Here is a 22,011-nt window from a genome sequence, read left to right as displayed (position 1 = left end):
CTGGCTCAGGACACAACCCTTTAAGGCCCAGACAGTGGGCGTGGCTTAGCTCTCAGCCAATCGCTGTAAGCACAGTCTAGATACAGTAACTATATACATTGGTGATAGATCTGTACTATCACAACCTCTAACTACTTCTATGATGTCACAAGCTCTACCTGTTTCCACCCTTCCCTGCTGTGCACCTGTGGTGTCCTGGCTGCTACACCCCTCTCCTGAAAGGTGTTCATTATCCAGAATGCAACACGTGTTGATGAAGAGAGAGGGCACACGGGGAATCCTGCGCGCTCTCCCTACTCCCCTCTGCCTCTTTGGTGGTCCGCTTCTTTGGTGGTCTCCAATGCTCCCAGTGTCCAATTGCAGCTGAGATTATGGTCAATCAGAAGCAGAGCTCACACCCTTCCCACAGGTACAGTCACCAGTTCCCCATGTCCAACAGGAGGAGCACACTAATGCCCCCATCCTGAGGGTACTCCAGGTCCGGTGACACAGGTCGAGGCCCGGATTATGGAGGGAGATGCGATCCGGAGCATGATGGAGAACGGATCCGGATCCAGCGAGGCTCCGCGGGCCAGGCGGACGCGGGAAGTGACGTCCTCGGAGGCGAGTGATGGGCGAGCGGGAGGCCGAGCGCGCGGCCCGCGGACAGACTTTGCCGGGTGTGGGCATGGAGACGGAGGGTGGCGACACGTCCGGGGAAGGGGTGCCGCCCGAAGCCGAGGAGCTGAAGCCGGACGGGGTGCGGCGGGCCTCCGGAGATTCGGGAGGCGGCAAGAGAAGCGATGGCTTCACCTTCTACAGGTGGGCAACCTGGAGCCGGCGGGGGGTGGGGTGGGGGGGGTGGGGACGTGAGCCAGGGCCAAGGAACCTGGAGCCGGTTCGAGGCAGTGAACTCGGAGCCCTGGCTTCGACCTTTGATCCCGAGTTGAGCCAGGACCCGGAGTCTTGGTCGGGTGTTGCCCGGTGGCCCTGTTCCGCTCTGCACCTGTCAACACTGTCAGGAGGTGAAATCGGTCCTTAACCCTTTCCCACCTCCACAGGGCGCAGGTTTTAATGGTTCGTGAGTTCCTATTTTGGGGAGGCGTTTTTATATTTGGTCCTTGCAATATTGATACTTATGCACGGCGTGGAATTGTTTGAAACTGGATATTAGAGTAACCCCATCAACAACCGACATTTAATTAATTCTGAGGAGAAACCAAGGGATGACTGGGCCAATGGATGGACAACTTTGGGCTTGCTCAGCCTAGTTCGTTGACTTTCCATTCCTATTGAGTGCACCTGCTTGAAGCTCAAAGTTTATCTTTGAGGCACATCTGATTTATCAAATTATTTGCATGTGACTACTGTTTCAAGGATATGTTGGGTGTTTATTTGGAGGGATTGTAAAACTTGGAGCAATCACTATAACTAGAGAAGCTGAAGATTCCTTGCGCATGTGTTTGATTTGTAGGCTATTGCCATGTACATGAGGACAGTTTATCGGCTGCCCTCATTGATCAATTCAGAAAATTTACAAAACTGGGACTGAATCCTTTGCACTCATCGTTGTGACTTGTATTGGTTTTATTGTTAAGTTTGTACAGTGTTGTGAGTCCAGCACAACTTTGGATTGTGTCTGTGGAGTTCAAGGAGTGAAGCAGTTGCCTTTTACTAGAATGGCCTGTATATTGATATATTTTGTCACTTGGATTGGATATATCTTGATTTGCTGTGGAAAGTAGGCAATCATTACCTTTAGTCCATGGGTTCCTGTTATATTTCTTGTTTTCAGAATTTATTGTCATAAACATGACACAAAATTCGTTGTTTTGCAGCAGGATCAATAGTGCAAACATTTAAATAAACCACCTTAGAAAAATAAAATAGTGCAAGTAAAAGAAAAAAGAAAGTTAGTGTCTGTGGTTCATTGTTCATTCAGGAATCTGATGGCAGAGAAGAAGAAGCTGTCCTTGTGATTCTGAGTGCTGGTCTTCAGGCTCCTGTACCTTTTTCCCGATGGTAGCAGAGTGAAGCGGGCATGGCGTGGATAGTGGGGGTCCTTGAGGATAGAGGCTGCTTTCTTAAGACATTGGCTCTTGTAGATATGTTTGATGGCGTGAAGACTGGTGCCTGTGATGTTGCAGGCTGAGTTAACAACCCTCTGGACATTTTTCTTGTCCTGAACATTGTTACTTCCATTACCAGACAGTGATGCAACCAATCAGAATGCTCTCCATGGTGCACCTGTAGAACTTCCCAAGAGTCTTCAGTGACATACTGAATCTCCTCAAACTCCATTCAAAGTATAGCTGTTAGCAAGCATTATTTGTGATTGCATTAACATGATCAGATTCTCAGATGTTGACGCACAGGGATTTGAAGTTCTGGACCCTCTCCACTGCTGACCCCTCAATGTTCTAATTTCCTCATAAAGTCCACAATAATCTCCTTGGTTTTGCTAACGTTGAGTGCCAGGTTGTTGTTACTTCACTTGACTAGCTGATCTATCTCCCTCCTCTACTCTTCTTCACTGCTGCCTGTGAATCTGCTGACAACTGTAGTGTCATCAGCAAAATTGAATTGTGCCTAGCCACACAGTTTTGGGTGTAGAGCAGTGGTTCCCAAACCTTTTAGGGCTGCTCCCCCCGTGGCCTCCAGGCCACATCCGGAGTTTCCCCCCTCCATACAATGGCAATAGGGAAGGGGAGTAGTGACTGCACTGAGCGGGGGGCTACTGGCGGTGCTGAGCAGCGGGGGATGTAGTGGTGGCGCTGAGCGGGGGGTGTAGTGGCGGCACTGAGCGGGGGGTGTAGTGACAGCGCTGAGCGGGGGGGTGTAGTGACGGCACTGAGCGGGGGGGTGTAGTGACGGCACTGAGCGGGGGGGTGTAGTGACGGCGCTGAGTGGGGGGGTGTAGTGACAGCGCTGAGCGGGGGGTGTAGTGACGGCACTGAGTGGGGGGGGTGTAGTGACGGCGCTGAGTGGGGGGGTGTTGTGATGGCGCTGAGCGGGGGGGTGTTGTGACGGCGCTGAGCGGGGGGTGTTGTGACGGCGCTGAGCGGTGGGTGTTGTGACGGTGCTGAGTTGGGGGGGTGTAGTGACGGTGCTGAGCGGGGGGGTGTAGTGACGGCGCTGAGCGGGGGGGTGTAGTGACGGCGCTGAGCGGGGGGGTGTAGTGACGGCGCTGAGCGGGGGGGTGTAGTGACAGCGCTGAGCGGGGGGGTGTAGTGACGGCGCTGAGCGGGGGGGTGTAGTGACGGCGCTGAGCGGGGGGGTGTAGAGACGGCGCTGAGCGGTGGGGGGGTGTAGTGACGGCGCTGAGCGGGGGGGTGTAGTGACGGCGCTGAGCGGGGGGGTGTAGTGACGGCGCTGAGCGGGGGGGTGTAGTGACGGCGCTGAGCGGGGGGGTGTAGTGACGGCGCTGAGCGGGGGGGTGTAGAGACGGCGCTGAGCGGTGGGGGGGTGTAGTGACGGCGCTGAGCGGGGGGGTGTAGAGACGGCGCTGAGCGGTGGGGGGGTGTAGTGACGGCGCTGAGCGGGGGGGTGTAGTGACGGCGCTGAGCGGGGGGGTGTAGTGATGGCGCTGAGCGGGGGGGTGTAGTGACGGCGCTGAGTTGGGAGGTTAGTGGTGGCACTTGGGGGGTTTAGTTGCAGCAGTGCTGAGAGTAGGAGTTGGTGGCGGTGCTGATTCTGGGAGTTGGTGGCGGCAAGAGTGGGGTAGCTGCTGGGGGCTGTGTAGCAGTGTTATGCCAGGTGGGGGGTAGTGACACCTGTACATCATGGGGGCCACTTGGACCTGCTCTCGTGAGTACGCCTTGTCGCCGTTTATTGTACTCATTTCAGCCACCCCGAGTCTGGCTAGAAAATTACTGCACTGGCTTCTTCATTAAACTTTGCAGCAGACTGAATAATAACAAGACGGAAGGTTCGGAATGCCCCCTTGGATCTTTCCACTCCACACGGGGGTGGGGGGGGGTGGCAGCATTAGTGTAGAGTGAGTAAATTAGTGAGCTAAGCATACGTCCTCGAGGTATGCCTGTGTTGATAGTTATTGAGGAAACGATGTTTCCGATTCATACTGACTGTGGTCTTCTGATAAGGAAGTCAAAGATCCAGTTCCAGAAGGGGATGCAAAGGCCTAGAGATTGTAGCTTGCTGATCAACACTGAAGGAATAATGGTGTTGAAGGCTGAGCTGTAGTTGATGAAGAGCAGCTCTATGTATGAATTTTTGTCTGCCTGTTCCAGAGCTAAGTGGAGAGAGAGCCAGTGATATTGCATCTGCTATGGAGCGATTGTGCTGGTAAGTGAGTTGCAGTGTTCAATCCTTAGGTGCGTGTTAATTCTGGCCACGATCAACCTCTCAAAGCATTTCATCCCAGTTGATGTGCTACTGGGTGATAATCATTGAGACAGCTCACACTACTCTTCTTTGGAACTGGGATGATTGATGCTCTATTGAAGCAGGTGGAAACCTCCAAATTACAGCAGTGAGAGGTTGAAAATGTACATGAACACCCTGGCTAGTTGAATGGCACATATTCAGTACCTTGTCTGGAATGCCATCAGGGCCTGACACCTTGTGAGGGTTCACCCTTTTAAATGATGTTTTGACGACATCCTTAGAGACAGATACCACAGGGTTCACAGGCTTTGCGGGAATTCTCCTAGACCACACATGTCAAACTCTGGCCCGCGGGCCAAATTTGGCCTGCAATATAATTATATTTGGCCCGCAAGATCATTTCAAAAATGTATTAGAAGTGGCCCGCTGGCCGCGGCGGCAGTATAGCGCATGCACAGCTAATACTATAAATCCCAGAATGCATTGGCGTCAGCCTGCTAATCGCCCCCACCTCCTCTGTTTACGTTGCAGGGGCTCACCGTGGACTCTGGTTTTGAGGCCTGGCCGGTGTCAGGGGAAGCCAAGGCCGCTTCCCAGCGCCCGGAACCGGAGGCCTCGGGCCTGACCTCGCCAGGACCGTTGCCCACTCCCCCTCCCTGCCGCAGGCCGACCCACGACTCACGGTGATGGGGCCGCTGATCTGCCGAGATGCCGCCCTGCAGCGAGAGCAGATGCCCCCGCACTGTCGTTGTCCAACCCGATCGCCCGCAAACCCCGCCCTCCCGCACACAGGCCTGAGTAAGGATTATGAACTTTAATCTCAGGATAAAACGATCTTCCAATAGTTTCATGTCATAGTGATAAATATATTCCTGGTTAAAAATGGTCCTGCGCCTGGATACAAGCTCATTAGGCATAAAACTTGAAAAGTGTGTAAATCAAAGGATATCTGTACCAATGGAAAAAGGGCATGGCAAATAACCCTGCTTGAGTTCATGCCCACAATCAGTCACCCATTTGATTGTTTCAGGAATCATGTTATTCTCCCACATTCTCAATAGCCCTCAGATTTTACTATTCGACAGCACACTAGCAACATTTGACAAATCCTCTATAGAGAAATATAATTTATTGAATATTTTATTTCTCATTTGTTAATGCTTCTGGAAAGAGTTTATCCAAAACTATTATTAAACATTTATTTTAATAAGAAAAAGTTTAACATTACATATGTTGAAAGAAGAGAAAACATGCAGATGTTGTTGAAAATTTTCAATAAATATTTAGTTCGGCCCTCGACTTAGTCCAAGTTTTTGATTTTGGCCCTCCGTGAATTTGAGTTTGACACCCCTGTCCTAGACATTGTTTGACTTCTCATTTTCAAAGTGGGAATAGAAGGTGTTCAGCTCATTGGTAATGAAGCATCACACCCATCTATGGTATTTTCCCTCACTTTGTAGGATATAATGGCCTGCAACACCTGCCATAGCTGGCGAGTATCTCTGTCTCTAACTTCCTCCAGAACTGCTTCTTGTGGCTGAAATAGCCTTCCGCAGGTCATACTTGGTCATACCTAGACTTCTTGTATAGATCAGGATCACTAGCCTGAAATGCCCTTGATCTCTCCCTCAGCAGGTTGCTAATCTTTTGATTGGGGAATTTCCAATATGTGCGTGTGGGCACACATTCATCCATATAGGTCTTGATCAAGTTGGTGACACATGTTGCATATTCATTCAAGTCTAAAGATGAATCCTTAAGTATGGTTCACTCCACTGATTCAAAGCAATCCACTGGTGCTGTAGTCCTCAGTGGCTGCTTGTAAGTCAGGTGTAGAAGTACAGCAGGTGATCAGAATTGCTGAGTGCGCTCATGGGTTGGCTTGGTGGGCATCCTTCATGGTGGTGTCGCAGTGGTCGAGTGTGTTGGCTACTCTAGTCTCACAGGTGACATGCTGGTAGTAGTTTGTCAGACTTCTTCAGGGTCATGCCATTAAACAGAGTTATGTTACTGTGTATGATGTAATGGAATTTTTTTGCTGTTCAGCATTTTGTAATTAGAACCCCACAACTTTGTGAATTATACTGATACTGTTATAGAAATTCAAAATCCATAAATTTTGAAACTCTCCAATGCCTGGCAACATGGTCATATCAAGTTATGTACATAATTTACAAATTAATACCTGCCTGAGAATCAATATTCTCTTTCATATGATGATATTCTGAGGTCATTTTTGCATTGCTTGGCATTCACAACCCTTGCAAGTATCAGGATAAAGTTTCAACACTAAGATATTCCATTGTCAGTGAAGAGGAACCTGATTTATCCTTTCTTTCTAGACTAATCCAATGCTCAGTATATTCAGCAGAATGTCTAACTTTCATTTTCACTTTAACTGTTATTAGACACATGATCTAATCAGTGAATTTAGGTAGTTTTTTTTAAAATAGATTATGTAATGTTCACAAATTATGAATTTTACAGCATAGAAGATGTTGTTGTTTCAACACGTTCTTAATGGAACCCTTTGCTAGAAAAATCCAAATTTAATCGTGCTGCCTGTGCCCTTCATTTTTGTTGAGTTTTACTTCAAATACAATATGACCATAGAAATCAAATTTGTTTAGCAGGAAAGACCTCAAAAACTGACTGGTATAGACAGTGGTGCACAAATGTGCTTGACAATCTCAATAGGCCACGCAGCATCACTAGAAAGTAAAAGGCAATCACCTTGGGCAGGAACTCTTTCAGGAATATGGAAAACCAGGCAGTCGCCGAAATAAAAAGGTGTGGGAGGATAGGAGAAAGGGGAAGGAGCACAGCCAACAGGCAATAAATGGTACAGGTGAGAGGATGGAAGAGAAAGAGGTAATAAATGGTACAGGTGAGAGGATGGAAGAGAAAGAGGTAATAAATGGTACAGGTGAGAGGATGGAAGAGAAAGAGGTAATAAATGGTACAGGTGAGAGAATGGAAGAGAAAGAGGTAATAAATGGTACAGGTGAGAGGATGGAAGAGAAAGAGGTAATAAATGGTACAGGTGAGAGAATGGAAGAGAAAGAAGCTGAGAAATAATGTGAGAGATAGGAGAAGGGAGGGAAAGGGGTGGGGAGCTGGAGGAAGGAAGACAGAGGTGTTGGGAAAGAGAAGCACTGTTTGGGGTCCTGAGGAGATGTATGTGTAGCTCTACTTGTGATCACAGGGGAAGGTACCAGGGGGACGATTGATGGGGAGGGAGGGACAGATGTGTTTGGTTTTTGGATCCTGTTGTAGATGGCAGAAATTGCAGAAGCTGATGGACTGGTAGGCAAGGACATGGGGAACCATCTGGGGACCGGGACAAATGTGGCATAGATAACATCTTACTTAACCTCAAGATATGGGTTATGAAAAGCTATCTAATGAATTCTATCAAGAAATATCCATGTAGATATCTGGTGTAAAAGACTGTGAAAAGCTTGTGTATGACTGTTTAAAAGGTGAAACATCATTCACGAAACACATTTTACTAGAATAGTGACATGAATGAATGTTAGGAACATTTTTCGTAGGTAGTGGTGAGGCGCATTAATGGCATCATTTTTTTTTTAGAGACCGGAAGGAGTGGGCTGATATTAAACCGGTCTCGCAGGATGATGGGCCTCATCCAGTTGTTCAGATAGCTTATTCTGAGAACTGTAAGTATTTAATTATGGGTGGAATTAGTTTTGTGGCTTAATTTATTCTGAAGTTTGGTAGCTTATTGTTCCATCAAAAAGTTACAGTCCATACTTTAACTGGCATACAATACTCCAATCCTCATCTTTCAGTTTAAAAATAATTTAAATTCTTGTATGCAATTTCCTTCACTGTATTACAGTATACAAATATGCTGGAAAAACTCACATATCTATAGGAAGTACTTGACAAAGGACCCAACTCTGAATCACTGGTTACCTTTCACTTCTTAAGGATGCTGTGTGACCTACCAGGTTTCTCAAGCACATTTGTGTACTGCTCTCGACCCCAGCATCTGCAGACTTTGAGACCAAAAGAAAGAGGTGCATAAATAGACCATTTGCCCCATTGAGTCTGCTCCACCATTACATCATGAGCTGATCCATTCTCCCACTCTACCCCACACATCTCCCCATAACCTTTGATACCCTGACTCTTCTGATCCCTATCAATCTCTTCCTTAGATGCACCCAACGACCTGGCCTCCAGACCCATCCATGGCAGATTCCAGAGGTTCGCCATTCTCTGCCTAAAGAAATTCCTCCGCATCTCTGTTTTAAATGGGTACCATTCAATCCTGTGTCCTAGACTCCCTTACCATGGGAAACAACTTTGCCACATTCACTCTGACCAGGCCTTGTTTAACTCCTTTACTGTATTATCCTGCATTGTACATAACCTCCATGACTCAGTTTTTGTACATAGCATAAGCAGGTCCTACAGCTCACCACAACCATGCTGACCTTTCTGCTCAAGTCCCAGTTTTATTGTGATTGCATCAGCATTTATTTTACATTCTGGAATTACTTCCATATATTCCCCCAGCTTCCTTTATTCCATTGAGTCTTTCTTTAAAGATCTCTTTGGTAAAGCTCTTGCTTATCATTTCCATTCTTTCCACTTTCTGAAGCATGTGTGGATTTTTTCCACATTTGAAAATGTTATCATGGATAGTTGCTGCTGCCATTACATTTCATTGCAAGTATTATGGCCTTTGAAAACTTGGATTTTAAATCATGAGAAAGTTTTTTACAATCACAAAATTAACCAGTCATTGATTAAAGGCACAGTACAACTCCGATTATCAAAAATGGCTGGGACTGGGCCTATGTCGGATAAACATTTTTTCGGAGAACTGATCATTTTTTAAAAACAGTCCAGTAGCCGCAGCAAATCATTTGTATCAACCAAAACAAGGTAAGGATTTTTAAGCATTAAAATCATTTTAATTCTCACAAAAAAAATGCTGGCCACCTGTGATCATCGACACTTCCCCACAGAGGCCTCGCTCGTGCCGGGAGCCTGAGAGTCCTTCTCCTGCCTGGGAGCCCGAGATCCACTGCCGCGGGTGACAGGGCCTGACCTCCCTGATCACTTTGGCTCCGAAAATATTCAGATTTCTGATTTGTTTTGGATATCCTAATTTATCTGAATTTTTTTTTTAATTTGGAAAACACAGGATTTCAGAGAATCCGATTTCGGATAATCGGAGTTGTCCTGTACATCCATTACTCAACCACTTTAAAAATCAGGTCTTTGATTTTTCGGCTCGTAATGGGTGTAGAGTATGCTGTTTTCAAGTGGAGTTACCTGATAGCACCTGCTAAGCCAACGTCTGCCACCAAGAAGACCTCAGGTGCATGGCAGCTTTACCATCTTCTATTTTTCCCTCCAAGTCAGACACCATTCTGTTTTGGGATCACATCATCATTCCTTCATCATCACTGGGTTTATTGGCACTGTGGAAATACTTTCACCAAGAAGTCTTAAGTGGTTCAAGAAGACTCTTGGCTAATTAGGGATGGAAATTAAATATTAACCTTGCCATTGACACTTTTATCCTAAAACAAATGTGTAAATGGTCTCCCCAGGTTATGGGTGGCCTTATTTGTGGAAATTCAACTATTGAAATTCTCTCATTAAGTTTTAAAGTGCTTTTCAAAATAAGAAAGTTAGTTTCGCGAATCCCAACACCTTCAGGAGTTATGCAATTGGTAATAATTATTTGAAAAGACAATCAATTTATTTAAAAAAATTAATCTCTCCACAGAAATAAAACCAGCATCATTGTTTTTAAAAACACAACTGCCAGTACATACTCAGAAGCCACTTGAGATTTTGCTTTGAAAACTCATGTCATTTTCTTCTTTTGACCCTTGTAGAATAATCAAGCAATGTAACAGCCATTGAATCTAAACATTGGATCCAAGACATTCTTATACTGTACCATTCTAACTACATGGGAAACCATTAAATAAATGTTCATGTTAACAGACCCTCATTGAAATAGCTATTTGCTGACTTGTAGAAAATAGTTTTGTGGACAGATCTCAGGAATTGATCCCTTGTGGGAACTAGGGACTGCCTATAATATCAAAGAATAAATAACAGTAGAAGTGCTACTCAGGATATTAGCTTAAAAATGTTTTTTTTATTTAATGCTTGCAATACTTTTATAAATCTGGATAAAGTCGGTTGTTGCAAATAAGTTAAATGTGAGCTGTGATTTCCAGATGGCTAAAGTTCTTTTTTTCTTCTTCCAGTTAAGGATGTATACGACTACTTCAGAGCCATCCTGAAGCTTGATGAACGGAGTGAACGGGCACTCAATCTGACAACAGATGCAATAGAGCTCAATGCTGCGAATTATACTGTATGGTAGGGCAATTCAAGTTGGTAAACTTTTCCTATTGTGAAAAGTAGCAGCAAATTTTTCAGTAATATTTTTCAATTGAATTTGGCCCATTTTGATTTTTATATCATTACCTAACTGATGAGTGCCTTTTGTGATTGTCTTTTGTATTAAACTGCCACACATGAGAAAAGTAAACCAACCTCTGCATTTCAGCTTTTGTGTTCAGTTATGTCTCTTTTAGATTTATGTTGGTTTGCTCAGTTTAATTTTAAGCATAAAAGGCAATTAATATCACAGAGCATTTGATTGTCCTTGTTAGGAGAAAGTAAGGAATGTTAACAATAATGCAGTGTGCATTGAGATGTCATTTAGTCTGAGTTGCTTAGTAGGTGACTTTTTATTCAGAAGATCACTGATTTGCACCCAGTCCATGGCCCTCTGTACCTCTCCCTTCCATGTACCTGTCCAAATTCCCCTTATAAGTTAAAATTGAGCCGATCTTCAGCTAGAAGCTTGTTCCACACCTCCACTACTCGCTGTATGAAGATGTTCCCCCTAAACTTTTTGTCTTTCACTCTTAACCCGTGCCCTCTGGTTTGTATCTCACCTACTCTCAGTAGAAAAAGCCTATCTACATTTTCGCTGTCTATCACCCTCATAATTTTAAATTCCTCTATCAAATCTCCCTTCATTCTCTACGCTCCAGGGAATAAAGTCCTAACCTGTTTAACCTTTCCCTGTAACTCAGTTCCTTAAGTCAGGGCAACATCCTAGTAAATCTTCTCTGCACTCTTTCTATCTTATTGATATCCTTCCTGTAGTTAGGTGACCAAAACTGCATACATACTCCAAATTTGGCCTCACCAATGTCTTATACAGCTTTACATAACATCCCAACTTCTGTACTCAATACTTTGATTTATGATGGCCAATATGCCAAAAGCTTTTTTTACAACCCTCTCTGCCTGTGACGCCACTTTCAGGGAATTATGTATCTGTATTCCCAGATCCCTCTGTCCTACCGCACTCCCGAAAAACTCAAAGATTGGTTAAACACGACCTACCACACACAAAGCCGTATTGACTATCCCTAATCAGTCCATGGCTATCCAAATAATTGTACATCCAATCTCTTAGAACACCTTCCAAAAATTTACTTATTATTGAAATCAGGCTCACTGGCCTACAATTTCTTCTCTCTATCATCTTTCAACCCTCCTTAGTTCATCTGTTCTACTGGCTGATATCTCACTTGCATTCAGTCTTGACTCTCAATTTTCCTCAACATTTTTTTTCTCCCACTGATGCTGCTCGATCTACTGAGTTCTTACATCACACTTTGTTGTTCTACATGGCAGCATCTGCAGTCTCTTGTGTCTCTAATATATGCAATATCATTAGTTGGTGAGATCCTGTTGTGCACAAGTGTAAAACCTATTTACAGTCATGATTTCATTTTGCAAGTAATTTCTGTGAAATGTTTGTTAATGCTCCAGTCAACCCTGGACTTCATTTTCCCTCAAAAGACTGAGGGTGAATGCCAAAACAAATTGAAGGCTTATGAATGAGATAGAAGCATTTTTACCAACAAAATGTATCCAAGGATATGGGAGAAAGGCTAATAAATGCAATTGAAGTGCAGACAAGCTGAGTTCCAATGAATTGTTTGAACAGTCTTGAGGAATTAAAAGCCCTGTTTTTGTTCCATTTAAAGCATTTTCCTCATCTGATCTGTGTATTTTTGTTTTTTTTCTTCTTTTTAGGCATTTCCGCAGAGTAGTTTTACAGTCTTTGAACAAGGACCTCAATGAAGAATTAGCTTATATTTCAGAAATTATTGAGGACCAACCAAAGAATTATCAAGTTTGGTATATAAAAACATAGTTGCTTACCAATTTAATAAAACTAGATGATGGAACTGAGAAATTAAAATAACTAGTCTTTGCAACTCTTGGCTTCTAGGTATCACAGACAGAAGATTGTAGAATGGTTAAAAGACCCCTCACAGGAACTAGGATTTATTTCTGGGATCCTTGAACAAGATGCAAAAAACTACCATGCCTGGCAACACAGACAATGGGTGATTAAGGTAAAAAGAAAAATATTCTGGATACTGGAAACCTAATATAAAAAATGGAAATTTTGGGAAATAGCAAGCAACCCAGAGATCCCAGATCAAATCTTGGCATAGAAATTAATTACATAATAAGCTGGAATTTAAGTAAATCATAATGATCAGTACAAAGTACAGGTCAAAGTCAGCATGTTTCCTTCAGGCGAGATCTTGCCTGACAAATCCATTGGAAATCTTTGACAATGTGAGACTTCTCAACAAGATGGGAGTGTGTGGTATTATAGGAAAGATAATCGTATGGATAGATTAGCTGACTGGCAGAAGGCCAAGAGTGGGAATGAATGAAGCCTTTTCTGGCTAGCTGCCAGTGACTAGCGGTGTTGACAGAGTGTTGTGTCCGCTGCTTTTCAAGTTACATATGTAGATAATTTGGACAAAGGAATTGATGGCTTTGCAGATGATACATATAGGTGGAGGGACAGTTAGTGTTGAGAATACAGAGTCTGCAAAGAGTCTTGGACGTGTTGGGAAAATGGGCAATGAAGTAACAAATGGAGTGCAGTGGTGGGAAGTGCTTGGCCATGAACTTTGGTAGAAGGAATAGAGGTAGACTATTTTCTAAATGGGGAGACAATTCATAAAGTGGAGATCCAAAGGTTCTTGGGATTTCCTAGTGCAAGATTTCCTAAAGGTTACTTGCGGTTGAGTTGTTTGAAGAAGGTAAATGCAATGTTAGGGTTGATTGATTTTGAGAGGACCAGACATAAAAGCAAGGATTCAATGTTGAGACTTTATAATGTGTTGGTCACACCACACTTGGATTATTGTGAGTGGTTTATGTAAGGAAGGATGTGCTGGCATTGGAGAGGATCCATAGGAGGTTTATGAGAATGTCCCTGGGAATGGGAGAGTTAACGCATGAGGAGGGGTATTATGATAGCTATTCATAGAGTAAATACAATACTTTTTCCACTGATGTTAGATGAGCTAAAAACTAGAGGACGTGGGTTAAGGGGAAAAGTTTAAAGGAAACATATGGGGAACTTCTTCATGCAAAGAGTGGTGGGAGTGAGGAATGAGCTGCATGCTTAATTGGTGAATGTGGGTTCAATTTTAACATTTAAAATTTGAATAGGTTACCTGGATAGGAGGTGTATGGAGGGGTATAGTCTGGGTGCAGGTCAGTGGAACTAGGCAGAATAATAGTTTGGCACAGATTAGAAGGGTCCAAGGCCTTGTTCTATGGTTCTTTGGAGAGTTTGATGGCTCTGGATCTACTCATTGAAATTAGAAGAATGAGGGGGAGTCTCATTGAAATCTACTGAATATTGAAGGGGCTGGATAGAATGGTTGTGGAGAAGATGTTTTCAGGAGTAGGATAGTCAAGGGTCAGTGGGCACAGCCTCACTGAAATGATGCCCCTTTAGAACAGATGAGAAATTTCTTCAGCCAGATGGTGGTGAATCTGTGGAATTCGTTGTCACAGATAGCTGTGGAGACCAAGTCATTGAGTATATTTAAAGCAGAGGTTGATGGGTTTTTTTTTTGGTAAGAGTGACAAAGGTTATAGGTAGAAGGCAGGAGAATGGGGTTGAGAGTAAAAGTATACATCAGTTATGATTCAGATGATAGAACACAATGGGCTGAATGGTCTAATTCTGCTCCTTTGATTTGTGGTCTTACAACTATTCTGTTAAAACCAGTTTAGTTCACCAATGCCCTTGCACTGTCCAGTCAATAGGTGATCCCAAACCCACCAGTGGGCTTTAATGTCTTCTGAAATGACTGAAAAGATGACTTGGTTCAAAGCGATTTAGGGATGGGCAATAAATGCTGAAATCTTGAAAAATGAATTAAAAAGAGAAAGGTTTTGGAGGAAGGATAAACACCTGCCTCATATCAGAGCACAACTCCCTGAGATGAAATTAAAATGTATTCAAGAACCATATACATATGTGCATATGATTTGGAATCAGTGTCCTCTGTATGTCCCATGACAGCTGGAGGATGCTCATATTCGAGGTTCTAAAATACCGTGCTGAGAGGACATCTACAATAGTTGGCCTCAGCATGTCACCATTGGAGAACCAGCTGGTCATAAGCTTTGATGTTGGCAGTAAAGCCTAAGTTATTTTACATTGCTTCATATGTAAGATGGTGATTTTGCCGTGAATAGTGCTGAGTTTTGTAACTTTTTGGAACAGGAGTTTAATCTTTGGAACAATGAACTCGAATATGTGGATCAACTGCTGGAAGAGGATGTACGAAACAACTCAGCATGGAACCAGCGATATTTTGTCATCTCAAACACCACCGGATATGATGATCCTGCATTGCTCAGTCGTGAAGTCGAGTTAGTTTTCCTCCACTTATTTCAATTCTAGCCATATCCATTTAATTCTTTGAGTTTCTTGCTGTAGCTCAGAGCTGTTTCACTAAAATGATTGCACAGCTGCTGTTCACTCTGTCTTTACACTGAACAGAATTTCTGATGATATTTTCAGAAAGATAAGGGAATGAATTACTTCTGATGTCAGAAAGTTTACCTTCATGCCGGAAAAAAAACTTGCATTTATTAAATAATTTTCACACCCTAAAGAACTCTGAAGTGGACAGATGTTTGAAGAGTGATCTTGACCTACCATGATCTGTAAAGGAGACGTGATCCTCCCTCTCGGGATGGACATAAATCACTATAGTGGCAATTAATTAATTAATGCTCAGCAAGCTCCCAAAAATGTTTTGCAAGTGATTCATGGAAGACAAAATGTAATCCTGAATATGTCTTCTCCTTTTGTGATTTGGACTCTTGTATATTCAACATACTTAAACACCGAGCAGAGTTCCTTTGAGAGGATATATCAAATTTAGGATTAGAGCTCTTATACCTCTATTCTCAGTAGCCTATTCTCAGCAGCAGAATTTCCTGTTCCCAGATGTAAAAACCCTTGGTATGCGGCATCTATGGGGATTGGTAGATGATGGATAAGTGAATTTTCTGGTTGGCTTGAAACTGCATGTTACCAAATTGGTGAATTAACCACTAGGAGGCGCCAATTTGTATTTTTTTAATCTATTTATGTTCCACAAATTTTTTGCTGGTTGCTTGAATAACCGGGATCTTACTGTATCATATCCTGATAACTGGATGCACCATTGTAAATTCACTCTCTTTAAAATATTTACGAAAGACAAAAAAAAGTTAGACATTTCAAGTGACTGATAATGCGACAGTAGTTTGCATCAAATTTGATTCCATAGTAATAGGTGTAATCTGTGTATTCTTGTAAATGTTGGAGAATGAAAAACATTGATCATGAGAGCATCATCACACCTATAATTAACTGATTCTAACTAGTAATTAATGCTCAGACATGAGTATTGAAAATATTGAAACTGTTTATACACCAAGCTTTCCCTGTAAGATGTTACACACTAATTATGCATCCCAGAAAAGTAGCAATATAATGATGATTGACAGCATTTCCTTTAGTTTGATGTAACAATCACCACTGACCAAGCTATGCCTCCATTTTAAATTTTGCATTTTTTAGCCAAATAAACCAAATCATTTACGTATATTAAAAGCCTACTTTTGCCAGCAATCCCATCAATTAATTCTGCTAATTACTCCAGAAATAACAGGTTATTAAACCCTAACTGCATACGGATCTCCGATTGCTCACCTTCCTGATCTTTACTATACAGGTATACTATACAGGCATAGTCATCTCTAACAACATTATGTATCACTTTACAGGTATACTCTGAAATTGATTAAAAAGGCTCCTCATAATGAAAGTGCATGGAATTACTTGAAAGGGTAATGTACAGTTTTCTGTTTTCCAGAATCGTACATTAAATTATTTTAAAACGAGATATACTGCAAATTGAAGATTCTGTGTTTTGAATAAATTTAATGTTTGTATTCAATTAAGATAGAAGTGGTCTTAAAAGTAATTGTGACTCTGAACGAAAGCACAAGAATAGTTAACAGAGAGACTAAAATCCATCCAACTTTTCCATAATTATCCTGGCTGAAAAAAAGTGATGATGGATTCATAGATTCTCGAAGTAATTAAACACTACACCAGATCCAGACATGAGGCAAGGAACACACCACCTTTTGGAATCTGAAGACTGCACATTTATCACACATCATCCTCCTTCTTCTTGGGAAGTCCCTTTGGGTTGAGGATGACTCTCCATTTCTCTGGATTCTGATGTGGGTAAAGAGTTGTATGTGGAATGTGCAGACTCATGTCAAAAGTGGGCAAGTGGTGCTATTAAAGAGGCTCAAGGTTCCCAAAGCTCTATTTTGATTGGTCATAGGCCAGGGATTTTAACTAATAGGTGAGAATTACACATTTTTTTTTAAGATTCCTTTTTCTTTCTGGTAATTCTTTTGAATGAGAACTTTTTGAGTGGAGTGCTGGAATCAGGAGTAGGAATGAATGTAGTCATCAATTGGCCTGGGAGAGGTTGGTGAAGTTGGTTCATTTATCCTGCCCTGAGAAGAACCGCAGCACATTGTTTCGTGATTTATTTATGTAGCCCAAAATGATACTTTTTGAGAGAAATTAATCATTAGCTTCCATCATCTCCACAGTTTGTTTCAGAGTTGGTCACTTGCTCATTGAAATTATTTTTGAATTTACCTCCCATGGACTGGAAATTGTGTCTTCTTGGTTTGAATGTACTCTTTTCTGCAAACATGTGATAACTTGATGTAAGTTTAGATAATGAAGGAAAATCTGACATCAGTAGGTGCTGTATTAATTTGAAGCTCAAAAAGTTATCCCACAACATTCTTTTCCCTTCACAAGAATACTGCAGGATCAGTGTTTCTCCAAGCATCCTAACCTTTTCGAGCAGCTTTTGCAGTTGATGGAAAAATCTAGTTCCCCCTACTTGATTGCTTTCCTGATTGACATGTATGAAGACTTCTTGGAAAACAACTGTGAAGAGAAGGAAGAAATCTTAAAAAAAGCTTTGGAGGTCAGTCACAGCAACAGGTTAAAGTCTCCACAATGTTGTAATTTGGTGTTCACTGGAGCAGAAACTAATTTATTAATAGATAAGATCTGATTATAAGGTGAATATATATACACTATATATTTCAGTCCACTTCAATTCATCCTTTCACAATACAGTACTGCGATTTTCCCCATCATGTTGTCTATGCGTAAAATTAATCTAGGCTTTTTTTTTCCCACCATCTCAGCAGAAGTTGATTTCATGTGTTGGTCAATCTATAAACAAAGTTTTCCCATGCAAGTCCTAAATTTATGTTCCACATATTTGGACATGGCTCAACTGTAATGATTTAGTTTAATGGAGTGCTTGGTGTATACATTTACTCTATTGTTATTGTAATCATTTATAAATTTACCTTTGTTCCCTTCTATCAAGTTTCTCCCAGCCTCTTGCCTTTGGGATGATAGGGACATTCTTCTTTGTCTGTGCTCCTATATCCATGATTGAATATTTCCCTTGAACAAAAGATTCAGGAAGAGGGCAAAAAGAGAAAGAAACTTGGGAGCAATATGAAATCCTTAAGTTATCCACTTCAATTTTTAAAAAATTTCGAGATGTGAGCCCACACCACTCAATACCCATGTGATCAATTAACCTTCTACTCCCATATGTTTTTGGAAAGTGGGAGGAAACCCATGCAGACATGGAGAGAACTTACAAATTCTTTACAGACAATGCTGGATTTCCCATGACGGATTGTAGTCCAGACCAACAAATTAATAGGATTTCTATTCATGCAGCAGACAGTGCTGGCAAAGCAAGTTTTTGTGGTCCATCCCCAATGGCCCCCATTGTCTTGCTAGCCCACTATGGAGCCTAGGTAAGAGTCAATCTCTTTGAATTAGGAGTCGAATGGAAACAAGATTAAGGAAGGATGCCATTTGTGAACCAAATAGATTTAGAACACCTTTTTTCATTGCCCACAATGTCTCCTTTGGTTCAATGACTATTTTGCTAATATCTTTTGTGAAGTACATTAATTTTTTTCTCTCTCTAATAAAAGTGATGTGTTAGCATACGTTATTGAAATCAGTTTGGAAAAATTGGGGAAAGAAAATAAGACACAATTTAGTTGTTGATAGATTGGTTTTCCTTTTCATTCAGCTGTGTGAGCAACTGGCTGTGAAGCAAGATACAATACGCCAGGAATACTGGAAATACTTTTCAAGATGCTTGAAAGCCAAGTATGGTGCAGATCAGAAAGAATCGGCACATACAGGAGGTGAAGATTCTCTACAGGAATCCTGTAATAACTAAAGGCTGGATAATATTCTTTAGCATTCAGGACAAAATATAGTGATTAATAATTTCTGTTAACATTCAGCTCATGTATTTATGTATAATACAATTTCTTTGTACATGTATGTATTATTTGAAGTTAAACTAGAAATAAATCCAAAAGTCCCTTGGGACTTCAATACTTACAAAAATATAATTCAGGTGAATTCCATTGAAACTGTCAGTTTTACTCACATGGGGACAGAATAGGGAAGTAAGGGAATTAATTTAAAATGTTACTTTTTTTAGCTGCCATAACTGGAGATACAATTTCAAAGCTGCTGTGCCACTATTATATAGTTGTTGGAAATAATAACTTCTGTGAAAGTATTAAATGTTTAATTAGTCTTGTTCATTAAAATGCACAAAAAAAAACCCCAGCAAATTTTAGTCTGCCATGACTGCATTTCCATTTTGGATAAAAAAAGATATTCTTTTTCACTTTTATTCTTGTGTTCAAGTTCATTGTTATCTGATGAAACGCACATCTCTAGACCATAGTGCACATGCACAAACACACAGTACCCCTTACACACAAACAACATATATAGTCATCCATAATAAAGATATAAAAATAATTCATAGGTTTCTAAGTTTATTCAACATTCTCACCACCTGCAAGAAGAAGCTGATTCCCAACTTGACATTCTTTTTTTATGCTCCTGGACACCTTCCTTGAAGGTAGTGTCTCAAAGGGATACGGGATAAATAGTAAGAATTCTCAATGATTCTCTGAGCCCTCTTTAAGCATTGCTCCATATGGATATTGTCAGTAGAGGAAAGGGAAATCCACCAGTGATCTCAGCAGTTTTCATCACCCTCCACTCTGGACTCTGATCTGATTATTTGCACCTACCATGACCACACTATGATGCAGCCCACCAGGACACCCAAACACATTACTGTTTAAAACAAAATTTCCATTTAATGGAGGAAGTAATTTTGTATACATGAAATCGAACAAAAATGGATACCAAGTTAAAGTTCCCAAAAATCTTAAGAGGAATGATAAAACATTTGTTCAAAAGCCTGTTTTATGAGAAGAGTTCATGGGAACTTATCGAGGCATTTCAGGAATAAATTCCAGTGAATTGTGTTTGTTTGGTAATAGTACGTACAGTGATGATAAGGAAACATCAATGGCAACCAAGAGGCTGAGGTCTGAAGAATGTGTTGTGGAGCTGGCAAAACTCCACATTCCCATTACCAGTCCCCAGATTCTACCATTCAGCTAAATGCAAGGGTCAATTTGCACTGGCCAATTAAGCTACCAAACCACATGTATTTGGGTAATGAGAGGGGAAAAAAGCATCAAATGGAGTATATGCAAACTGTAGACAGCCCAGAAGGCCAGGATTGAACTTGAATCAATGGAAGAGCAAAAATTAAAACTTGTATACAATAAAGATGTGCTGCCTGTTTGAAACCATCCCCCTCGCCCATTTCCTCCCATTATCTTCAAATATTTGCTTTATGAATATATCCAATTTCCTTTGAACAGCAACTTGTCAAAAAAGGAAGGTATTAAATTGTAAAATAATTATTTGCAGGACAAAGCAGAGAAGGGCTAACTGGAAAGAGATTACAGATTGTGATTTGGTCTTGCAGACTGTTAATTTGGGCAAGTACGGTGCTCCTCATTGTTTCATTCACTTTCTGAGCCTATTGTTTCCATACATTATTTTACATTTTGCATCCTCCAGTCCTCTTGCAATGATTAAACCCTTGTATATTGGTGATTTTGACCCCTGATGATATGAGTTTTAAAAATTTTATTTATAAATTTTAAAACCACAAAAAATTATTTATTATTTTTATAATATTACAGATCCATTACAAATACATGTAAGAGAAGAAAAAGAAAAAAGACCTCCTATTAGTTCCCCCTCCCTCCCTCTAACCCCCTACAAAAGAAAAAGAGAGAAGAAAAAGAAGATATAGGACAAGAAGCCCTCAATAGAACTATCCCATATTGTAAAACTTATAGTATACGAATATCTATTTTAGGAGAAAGGGAATAGAACATCGGAGTTTCATTTAAATATTCATACCCACACTTTGTAAATATAGGCTCCATATTTTGCAAAATATGTAATATTTATCTCTTAAATTATAAGTAATTTTAAGTGGTATGCAACTCCAAACTTCTGCATGCCATGTCTCCATTCCCAAATTTATATCTGACTTCCAAGTTATTCCAATACATTTTCTAGCTATTCACTTGATACATATTCATTTTCAATTTGGGTTTAATCCCCTTAATATTACCCAATATTGGATCCTTTGGGAATTTAACTCGAATTATTCTTTCCAATAAACTACCAATTTCCATTCAAAAAGATAGGATGCTGCCAAGTAGAATGCAAAAGAAGTATCGACTTCCTGTCCACATCTAAAACATAAATCTGAAGTATAGTTCAATTTATTTAACTTTTGTGGTGTCAAATATAAAGGTTGAATAAAATTATATTGTACTAACATATACCTCGCATTTATTGTGTACTTTTCTTATTTTCTCTACATAATTCCATCAATCACATTCATTTATTTGTTTATTCAAATCTTCTTCCCATCTTTGTCTTGATTTATGTTCCCCTACTTTTCGAGCTTTTGTAACAACTTATACATTAATGAAATAAATTTATTTGTGTCTCCGTTACACAATAACTCCACCTCTGTCTTCTGGCAATAATGGATCTTGACCAAAGTTTTCACACAATAAGTTCATAACTTGGTAATTACAAAACCTTGTATTTTCAGATACTTATATTTTCATGTTTCAACTTCTTTCATTCTATCAAAGGTAATAAATTTCCCCACTTCAAAACAATCTTCAATCATCTTAATACCATGATGTTTCCACACCTTTAAAAATTTATTTCCCATAGAAAATGGAAGAAATCTGTTTTGAAATAAGAGTGTTCTTCTAGACATTAAACCT

General features: G+C 41.1%; 1 protein-coding gene across 1 annotated transcript; it reads left to right on the top strand.

Moving 5' to 3' along the window:
* Nucleotides 1-234: 234 nt before the first annotated feature.
* Nucleotides 235-21,550, top strand: fnta (farnesyltransferase, CAAX box, subunit alpha). Its single transcript, XM_069925856.1, has 9 exons — nt 235-801; nt 7,921-8,006; nt 10,590-10,704; nt 12,445-12,549; nt 12,644-12,770; nt 14,960-15,108; nt 16,516-16,578; nt 17,582-17,753; nt 18,897-21,550. The coding sequence occupies exons 1-9, from the start codon at nt 611-613 to the stop codon at nt 19,047-19,049; spliced, it is 1,161 nt and encodes a 386-aa protein (XP_069781957.1). The 5' UTR covers nt 235-610; the 3' UTR covers nt 19,050-21,550.
* The last annotated feature ends 461 nt before the right edge of the window (nt 21,551-22,011 follow it).

This window comes from Narcine bancroftii, chromosome 3 (genome assembly GCF_036971445.1).
Source record: "Narcine bancroftii isolate sNarBan1 chromosome 3, sNarBan1.hap1, whole genome shotgun sequence".
In the NCBI taxonomy this organism is placed as follows: domain Eukaryota; kingdom Metazoa; phylum Chordata; class Chondrichthyes; order Torpediniformes; family Narcinidae; genus Narcine; species Narcine bancroftii.
This window is presented reverse-complemented; position numbering and strand designations above follow the sequence as displayed.